The following is a 10,745-nucleotide window of genomic DNA, read 5'->3' on the forward strand; positions in this document are numbered from 1 at the left end:
AATTAATTTTGTGCCTGCTGTGCACTTTTGATAATTGGCCCCTAGGTGACAGAATGAGTCATTACTTGGCATTGAAACGAAAAATGTAAAGGGATTCAAATGGCTATTAGCGATCTTCCAGGAGAATTGACAGGGGAGGGGGCTTATTTATAAATATACCCCTTTGTATGTTTTCCTTAAATTAAATAATACAACTATATTGGCAACTGGAGGGGATGCACATTTTATAATGTGGAAAGGTCTATTAATACATTTGTTCATACAATATTCACAAAATTTTAATCCAAGATTCATACATTTTTCTATTTTTTCAATTGAAAAACATGTACCTTTTGGGTGAAAACATTTATATATAGACTTCATACTGTAATTTAATGATTTATTAGATCCACAACACTTTCTAGCAGCCATGTAGTGTACGTGCCTATCAATAAATCCATTTCAGTTATATACAGTCAAGTAGAACCTTCCCTTAGACTATTAATGGCCCATTTTCAGCCACCAGCAATGGGAACCCTGGCTTTAAAGCTTTGAACTTCATGTCACTGATTTGTGATCACTATAAATTTAAATTTGTAGGGGTGATTAAAATTATTACACATTACTTTGCACATTGTCCTTTGCCGATTAGCCGTGAATGTATTTAAATAGTGCTAATATGTTTTTTATAACACCTATATTCTTTATGTGCAGGGCAGACCAGCCACAGAAGTATCGTGTGATCATTGAGCTCCTGGATCGTCTGTCTCTTAGTGAGAATATTGATTCTTTCCCTGTGAAAACTGTGAAAGTGCATGACAAGTATAACTCTGGCACCTATGAAAATGATATTGCTCTCCTGGAGGTTATGAACATATACAAGGAGCCTGCTTGTATGCAAGTAGACAACAATCTGGTGCCTGCATGTGTTCCTTGGTCAGTTCATCACTTCAAGCCAGGAGACGCTTGTGTAGTTTCAGGATGGGGCAGAGAAGAAGGTATATAGTCACTGGAATTCATGTAATGTGATCATAGTTAATGTATCTTCTCCAGCCTTGGAGAGAGTTGTCTGATTCCTTGTTAAATAAACAGAGCTCCTAGAAATATTCCTACATATAACTGCAGCAGGCTTCCAAACCTTCCTGTGATGGCTGAATGCTTAGCCACTGTGACAAGCAATGGTACTGCACATTATATTATAGTTGCCATTTGCACTTTTCAAATTGGCCAGTAAGACTGCCAATCATAGTGATGGTTCAATAGTCATAGGAGCGAAGCTTAGCAGTAAACCCCAAGGTCCAAGAAAGTAATAACTCGTTTGCCAACAAATTTGTCAGTTTGTTTTTCTTTCACTATTCAAGTTTTTTTTAGCACACTGTTTTAATAAATACCCTTGCTAACAAATGTATTAATAAAAAATATATATAAATATATACACCTGACTTCTTTACATTTGTATTAAACACTAACACGAAACACAACCCCTATCTCTGGATATGTGGTTGACAATCAGTGTCAGCTTAAGTATTAAATATATATTTGGTATGCATTTACTTACCTATTAGTATTGATAGCAAACATTATGTGGGTATAAGAATCAACAGACTGTACAGCTAACAGTTCTCATGGGATAGATATTTTGATTGGACACATGGGAGAGCTTTTTTTGGATAAGTTTTATTTTTCAGGCATTATTTGGGATTCTCATGGACAGAGTATTTTGGCTAGAAAGGTCAGGAACCCGTTGGATCACTATTAGTCAATGTGCACTTTGAGAACAATGAAACCAATAACCATTGTTAAATTACCTACTGTTAAATTGTGACTGGTGTTGGGCATTTTAAAGGCTAAAGTGAAACAAATTCACTGATCCTATTTTGCCATGACAAATTCCACTACTACGGTATGAAAATGCACTCTCATGAAATACAAACACATACTTTTTCTCCTCCTAGCTTTTACTAAATTAAGTAAGTCAAGCAGCTTGATGCATGTAGGTCAGAAGAAGGTGAACTTTAGGTCAAATTATTAGGTCAAGTCATTCTGAATTATCTCAAAAGCAGCTTAAAAAACATATTGCTTTTGCCTTATAAAGACAAAGCCTATTATATACATCATACAGGGTGACTACCTTCATTTGCAGAACTAAAATAAAATGTGTTAATCACTGTTTGAATGTTCGCAGGACCTGGCACCATGCCACTTCTGGCTTTACCCTAAAGTCAAAGTGATCATGAGTGACATGCAGGCAGCCACAACAGCATAACTAAGGGCACTTAAAAAAATGGGACTTCCAGAACTGCTCCAGAAAGTGGGAAAAAAGATGGGATAAGTGTCTTTGAAGTGAGGGAAGTATTTAAGGGGATTAATGGGAACGTGTCTTTTACTGTCATTTTTAGTTTAAACATTCACCTTATTCTTCCAACATTCCCCGAATACCTTAGTTTGTTACTTCTGCAAAAAAAAACCTTCCTGCTAGAAATTTGTGGGGATACTGCTCTGCTTTAGGGCCAAAAAAAAGGAACAAGAAATAACCTCACCTGCTTTTTGATGCTATGCTACACAAAGGCTTACACTGTATTAGCGTAAATATAACAATAAAATAAATCTTTTAAATATAACATCTGATGTATCCAAATTTACAATGTGGTGATGGCTTATGCACAACATATCAGCATTTAAAAAAATATTTGATGCTTTTTTAACATTCGCAGGACCTGGCACCATGCCACTTCTGGCTTTACCCTAAAGTCAAAGTGATCATGAGTGACATGCAGGCAGCCACAACAGCATAACTAAGGGTACTTAAAAAAATGGGACTTCCAGAACTGCTACAGAAAGTGGGAAAAAAGATGGGATAAGTGTCTTTGAAGTGAGGGAAGTATTTAAGGGGATTAATGGGAACGTGTCTTTTACTATCATTTTTAGTTTAAACATTCACCTTATTCTTCCAACATTCCCTGTATACCTTAGTTTGTTACTTCTGCAAAAAAAACCCTTCCTGCTAGAATTTTGTGGGGATACAGCTCTGCTTTAGGGCCAAAAAAAGGAACAAGAAATAACCTCACCTGCTTTTTGATGCTATGCTACACAAAGGCTTACACTGTATTAGCGTAAAAATAACATTAAAATAAGTCTTTTAAATATAACATCTGATGTATCCAAATTTACAATGTGGTAATGGCTTATGCACAACATATCAGCATTTAAAAAAATATTTGATGCTTTTTTAACAACTGCTTCCTAATTTTCACCTTTATTAGTAGCACAATAAATTTAAAGATTAAAAGACTTCATGGGTGCCTAAGGTCTTCAGAGTCTTTGCAATGAGTGAGACATGAAGCTAAATATTTGTTTTAGGGGTTCAAAACCCACAGACCCCCAATAGTCTGCGTACTTTGTCCCTTTACCCATTGAAACGATCATCTCCTATTCATATCGTACATACACTTGAATACTATACTACTGTAGTATACACATACTGCAATACACTTGGATATTTAGTAACCAAATATATGAAAGAAATCATAAAGATTTTATTATGTATTTATATAATAACCAAATTATATAATATATTATTTTTTCCAAAATTATTTAGAAATCCTGTCTCATACTTCAATTTGTTTTTGTTTTTGCTGGAACGTTTGGTCTGCATGTGTATTGTACCTTTTCACCAGTGCAGTTTATTTTAAAGTAGAAACAAAATCTCTATAACAAATTTGAATACATATTTTTATTTGGAAGAACAATAAAAAAATGAGAATTTTCCTAACATTACTTTCATATAAATGATGTTTACTCCAAATAATATAGCTCACAAAATGTTCGTAAAGATAACACATAAGTGTGCTCTGTACACAATGTAGCACTGCACAACAACCAGGTATTGTTTACCTATCATTTGTGATGCACACATATGTTGTAAAGGTAAAGAATAACTTTGGCTGTTGTGCAATGCTACATTCTATACAAATCACACTTATAACAGTGAGGTGACTGGGAGAATGGGAAACATTGCAGTGCAGCACGTCCATGCAGACAACTCATAATAGGAGTGACAACGTTGGAGCTGAGCTGTAAGCCTGGTCACCTTCGAGATGTGCCTGCGGATACACCTGGTAGGTATGACCTAATTGTCATAAAATGAATATATATACACACACCGTGTGACATGTCAGAGACATTTACATAGCAGAGAGAGGATATTCCTGCCCTCAGCCCACAATGACATACAATGCTCAGGCAGTACACAGAGACATAAAGCGGCGCCCCGGGCGGCTCCTCCCTTGAGGCCGTACAGGGTGAGAGGCCCGGACAGGTGTCACGCACTGATGATGTCACCCCAGGCAGGGCACTCAGGAGGCGCTGGGACATTGCTGATATGCCCGTCATACACAGCGCTGTGCCCGGCCGGTGGTAAGGATGGGAAGCGGTGCTGGCCCGGTAATCCCGGCTCTGTGGTAGAACAGACAGGCGGAATCAGGGGGTGCGCAGTGTCTCCTCTGCCCGGTCCGCTCTCCTGTGAGCACACAGCCGCCCGGACAGCCGTATCGTATTGCCGCTCAGGATGACCCGGCTGCCCCCGCTTGTCCTGCTCCTCCTCTGCTCGGTAGCTGCCAGCCGTCAGGCCCATCAGCAGCCGGAGACCCCTGACTGGAGGATGACCCTGAAGAGGATCAGGAATGGGGTGCATAAGATTGACCTGTACCTGAACGCAGCCCTGGACCTGCTGGGGGGAGAGGACGGGCTGTGCCGGTATAAGTGCAGAGATGGTAATAATGCCGTGCCAGTCACCCCATAGTGCCGCCGTGCCAGTCACCCCATAGTGCCCCTGTGCCAGTCACCTTATAGTGCCCCTGTGCCAGTCACTCCATCGTGCCCCTATGCCAGTCACCCCACGGTGCCCCTGTGCCAGTCACCCCACGGTGCCCCTGTGCCAGTCACCCCACGGTGCCCCTGTGCCAGTCACCCCACGGTGCCCCTGTACCAGTCACCCCACGGTGCCCCTATGCCAGTCACCCCACGGTGCCCCTATGCCAGTCACCCCACGGTGCCCCTATGCCAGCCACTCTATATTGCCCAATGCCAGTCATAGTGCCCATATGGCAGCTTCTCTTCTGTATTAGGCTTGTGAGGAATCCCAGCCCGGGAATAAATCAGGCACAGGATGTACTTTGATGTGTCTGGGTCCTATGAGATCTGCCACAATCTTACACTGCAGGGCAAACATTTTCATCAAACTTTCACTCCACATACACCATTGGTACTTTAGCTTTGTGTTTATTTATAATCTGTGTCATATCCTATCTCACAAGATGTGTAAACACAAACATTGTATAATGATAATTTAAAACTCTTCAGTCATAACATATGGCCACTAGTGTGTGATCTGACACAAATCAGAATTCTACAACGATAAAATAGAATGCATTGAATCACTAGACAAGAATGAAGCCATTTACAATAGAATCTTTTGTCATTCACATTTTTAAGTGTGTTGTGGTGTACATGGGGTCAGCACAGGGCCATTCTTCTGAATGATTTACCAGCAGCAATGCACTGACTTTGCCATATGTTGTACTGAGCTGCATTGCTAAATATACCGCATGTACTTTTTTGTTTGTTTTTGTGTATTGATATTGGATTGGCTGATGTAATACAACACATAAAAAGGTGGCATAGCATATGTATAGGAGATTCAAAGTGTGATTTTTGAAATCAAAACTTCTGTTGCCAAGAATAATTATCGGAATGTTTGTTGAGATTTGTTTTGAAATAATTTCATGTATGACCAGCCTAAGATTCTAAGTTCAGACTGGTGATGAGGTTGTAGCATAGTTACCCCTTCCTCGTGCTAGGGAAATGCTGCCTCTGGGGAGAAATTACAGTGAGCAGTCAAATCTGTGATCACTGGCTCTTTAAGGCTGCATACACACATGCAACAATTGTCATTGGAAGGGATCTTTCACAATCCTTTTCAGAGACAAAAGACTGAAAGATACGTGATGCATGAATATGTACATACAGCGCTGTCCTGCTCTAAGGAGAGGGGGGAGAACGATGAAGATGCACCTCGCTGCCCTCTCTCCCCTTTACTTTCATTATGATCATTTGTCGGATCCATGAATGGCGAATGCTATACATACGCCAGATTCTTGTCAGATATCAGCCCTGAGGCAATTATCATCCGAGAAACTTCTAATGGGTGTACGTAGCCTAAGAATCAACATTGCTGTGCAAGTAGCAGAATAGCCGGCATGACTGCACAGAATCGCTCCCGCTGCAGGTCTGAACCTGCTCCTAAAATAAACTTAAATCATACAACTGCACCTACAATACAGTTTGCTTGAATGCCCACTTTTGGTTCAATAATTACAATTGATAGTGATTTGTTATATTTGTTCTGAATAGAAATGCGGCCACCACATGTATGAACCAGTATATGTTACATTGATTTTGGGTTTAGATACAATTTAAACTACCTATAGTGGCTAGTTCAATTAGATTTTGTCTATGGATGGCTATAGAACCCCTTGACTGATAGTGCTCAGGTTGATAAAAAAAAGTCATTCCAAAGAATTACTATTTTCTCAAGGATACAATGATGCTAAAGGTGTTTGGCAGAATCTACATTATAGCAAAATATGTACTTTGAATGTACAGCTCCCTCAACATTGGGGAGTTTTACCCCAACCCCATGCTCCCTGTATGTATGACTTCCAGGTATGCCATATGGCAGACTTTAGGATTACTAGCGGTATAGTACATTTCATATATATTGCATCATTTTTCTTTACCATTTTGAAAAACTGCTTTCTTTAAACCTTGGGTAGAAAACAAACAGAGGGTTTGAGGATGTTTGCCATGAACAAAGTAAAACATTTCTCAACACAACATGCATAGTTATTTTAGACAGAGAAAATGTGAAAGTGCAGATAAGCAGTAAAGAAGTGTATGTGCCTGTTTATGTTTAGGTTGGAGTTGGTAGTAATAAATATATTATCTTCTTATCATTGTGTAGTCCAATTTACCCATAATATTGGGCAGGTTTAATTTAACCCTTTACCCCTGGTATCATATGCTGACCTTCTTTTCCTCAGCTTTATTCAGCCTCTAGATGCAAGGGAAGGGCTAATATGGAAGCTGTCATATCTCCTGGTATAGCTTACAGAAAAATACCTATACCAGCGCCAGGTATTTTTTTTTTATATTTAGGTGAGATAAATGGACCTCAGAAAAAAGCCAAGGAAAATAAAAACATTGTTTTAGTTTCACTTTAAATGGAAACATATTCTAGTAATAAACTGATTGTAAATTGGACTTTGAGCTATTGTTTTATTGCCTGCAATTTACAATCTATTAGGATTATTTCCTGCCCTGCTTTGTGTATAAAATAGACTAATGTTAGCACCATCATTCAAACACCCTAAAATCTACTTGTGATCACCCATGCAGGACAACTTCATCATAATGTCAGCACTATATGAGTTCTACGCTGGGCATATTCCTCATTTCCATAACTCTCCAGTGTACACAAGCTGCCTGCTATTTCATTTTGTACCCTTCTATTTCCTGCTTTTAAATAGAACCTGGATGGAGTCACAGCAGGGGCTTACTTTCCAGTCTTTTTATTTTTACTCAAATAGCTAATCCTGAAATTAGTTTCTAATGTAGTACAGCAGAAGAGAATTTAGATGGGTTGAATTGGCAAAAAACAGGTTTGCTTTAAAATGCCTAATAATAGCATTATTATAATGTGTCTGTCTATACTGTATTTGTTTTAGTTAGTACTTGCATAGGCTTAGAAAGCCCTTACCCCTTTGAGGGACAGCTAGTGACATGATTGTGGACTTTGTACAGCGCTGCGTAATATGATGGCGCTATATAAATACTGTGTAATACTACTTGCATTGGCAATATACAGGTGACATTTTGATGAGGAAGAAATTGGTATTCCTGACCATTGATGTTCCTGATATCATACTGGCAGAGAAATGATCTTTTGAATTTTTCATTGTTTATGCCATGTACATTGGCTTTCTTGCATTTTACTATTATTAGATATGAAACAAAAGATTTCCATGCTTTTTTGTCAGTAGAAGGTGAAACAACACAGGAAATTAATGTGTTTTTTCTATGAATGTACTATTAACATAGATTTTCATTCATAGGTTCCAAGCCGACTCCACGCTATGGCTACAAACCTTCACCACCCAATGGGTGTGGATCTCCTGTATTTGGTTTTCATGTAAGTAAAACTTTTTCATTTCTTAATATACAAAGTGGGTTTGCAGCCTTTGCTTTTGATAAATACCCTGTCATTGCATTTATGTAATTCTTTAAAGGCCACAATAGCAAAAGATAGAGTTTACTATGATGAGCTGCACTTCTTAGCTTTTTTACCTCATTAAAGAAACTTGCTGCATAAACCTACTTAATGTTTTGTGTAACCACCATATGGAGCTAGAAGTGGTATTTTGTTTTGTGAAGCCTAAATGTTTTGAATGGCTGTCATGGGTAAGATGATTTCTGTTTCCCCAGTTTGATGTTGGCATACCCTCCATGACAAAGTGCTGCAATCAGCATGATCGTTGCTATGACACATGTGGTAACCTGAAAAATGAATGTGATGAGCAGTTCCAGAACTGCCTCTCCAAAATATGCAGAGATGTCCAGCGGACCCTGGGTATTGCAGAGACTGTGAAAGGTAAGCAGCCAGTTACATATGTATTTTCTTTTATCTGGTAGAAATGGAAGGCAATCGCATATACACACAAAAATGTTTGACTGTAGCAGTTACCTGCAGACCTTATAATTGTATTATTTATATACTACATTGCTTTAATTAGTGATGCTTATTCACATTGAAACAATTCACATAATTCCAGGGAGGCCATCTGTCATATATGATATTCCTAAAGTTTAACTGTCTTGCATGCCCTATACCATAGTACATATCAATTCAGACACATTGGGCCTGATTTAATAAAGCTTTCCAAGGCTGGAGAAGGATACACTTTCATCAGTGAAGCTGGGTGATTCAGAAAACCCAGAACAGATCTGGTCTAGAATTGAAAACATTTGCTAACAAATGGCAAATGACTTTTAGGAAGTACTTTCCAGGTTTGCTGATAAAAGTGTATCTTCCCCAGCCTCAGAGAGCTTTAATAAATCAGGCCCATAGACAGAAAACAGTTTAATATTATTCTAGGAACAGCTTTGCATTTCATGTTTTATTCTCTGGTTTATTGGAGGCGTTATAGTTATCCACTGGCTTGTATTGGAAATATGCCCTGCATATGTGTATTTTGTTTTAAGACCTTTAGTGTTTACTGTCATTTTTTCTCTCACTGGCAGTCTTTTCCATTTGTTTGCACTAGTCAGAAACTTTGTATTTCTCCCAGAACATCAACGTTTCCAGCCTTGATAATAAAGCTAAGTGAGTTTACCCCTTTCAGAAGCCATTTTTTGGTGTGGCAAATCTACGGAACCAAAGGAGAAATTTTAATTTTAATTGTACCTCTAAAGTTTTAGGTTGCCCAGGCTACTGTATGACTTCTCTTCCCTAAATTTTAGCTGTGCCTGCCTGGGTATTAACGCATCTATCGCTCATTATTTTTTTTTTATAAATGATGCTTTCTTTCTTGAATCCTATTAATTTACCATTACTCCATGTTATTATTCTGTCTCTTGAGGATAATTGTATTCTCTTCTCTTTATTAGCATGCGAATCAACAGTGGAACTCCTGTTTGATGCAGTCATACATTTGGGATGTAAACCCTACATGGAAAGCCAAAGATCTGCTTGTATCTGCCCTTATGAAGAGAAGATAGACCTTTGAAAGAAGGAGTGCTGGGTGTCCATTGCAGTAATGATCCTGAATCAGGAATATTTTGGCCCAGTGCATTTCAATGCATTTTTTATTTTGAAGGAAATTTATTTTTGTGTTGTATTGCGTATGGCTTTTAGAATAATTATTTTCCTAAATAAAGCCATCTAAACAAAGCCATTTTCTCACCCAGGTTTTTTTAAACATATGTATATGTTTTTAATTTAAATTTAATGTGCAAAATGTAATTGTTCTAAATATAATTTTATAATTTAATGACCATAATTTTATAATTTAAAAGTTATCTATATAAAGATATGTTCAAATGCAAGCAAACTACTAATGTTAGATACATCTATTTACACTGTATTTTGTTATAAAGGTATTTTATAAATTCATCAGACACTACATTTACTCTTTCACTGCCTGGGTCTGTTAGGATTTACTGTCACAGGAAAGCTCCTGCTTGTCTGAATATTTTGCTTTATTCTGTAGAAGCTACACGTCTTCCTTTAAAACTTTTGTCTTTTGATATTTTGCTTTTGATTTTAATATTTCAATGGGAACAATTGCAGGAACAATCAAACCATGCACTTTAATTAAGTTAATGTATTTAAATCTCAGGTCGACCCTTTATTTTATTATGTATTATATGTGTATATATATATATATATATATATATATATATATATATTATATAGTGTTAGGGCTACATTTATAAAACCAGAAACTGACATTCCCTTGCCATTTTGAATCAATTTCTCTCATTGAAACACATGGACCTGGAAGATTCTCACAAGGGAATGTTTGATGGAATGTCAGATTCCCAGTATTAGAGCCCTTAGTGTTTCTTGTTTGTTTTTTTGTTATATGTATAATTGGCTTACAATAAACTTGGTTTACAATTTGCCCTGTTTGTTATTAGGGACAGTCAAT

General features: G+C 37.8%; 2 protein-coding genes across 2 annotated transcripts in view; both read left to right on the forward strand.

Annotated features, from left to right (window-relative positions):
* The window catches only part of CFI (complement factor I), a gene marked incomplete in the record, with an annotated part of 60,346 nt that extends 59,346 nt beyond the window's left edge, over window positions 1-1,000 (forward strand). The window contains 1 exon segment of the mRNA XM_072405704.1: window positions 694-1,000. Within this exon segment, the coding sequence (XP_072261805.1) occupies window positions 694-985 (292 nt within the window).
* Window positions 1,001-4,212: 3,212 nt separating this feature from the next.
* PLA2G12A (phospholipase A2 group XIIA) lies at window positions 4,213-9,985 on the forward strand (the record flags this gene model as incomplete). Its single annotated transcript, XM_072405711.1, is given in 4 exon segments — window positions 4,213-4,751; window positions 8,151-8,227; window positions 8,521-8,686; window positions 9,703-9,985. Coding segments are annotated over 4 exon segments (567 nt in total). The 3' UTR covers window positions 9,822-9,985.
* Between the last annotated feature and the right edge of the window lie 760 nt (window positions 9,986-10,745).

Source organism: Pyxicephalus adspersus, chromosome 3, assembly GCF_032062135.1.
Source record: "Pyxicephalus adspersus chromosome 3, UCB_Pads_2.0, whole genome shotgun sequence".
Classification (NCBI taxonomy): Eukaryota; Metazoa; Chordata; class Amphibia; order Anura; family Pyxicephalidae; genus Pyxicephalus; species Pyxicephalus adspersus.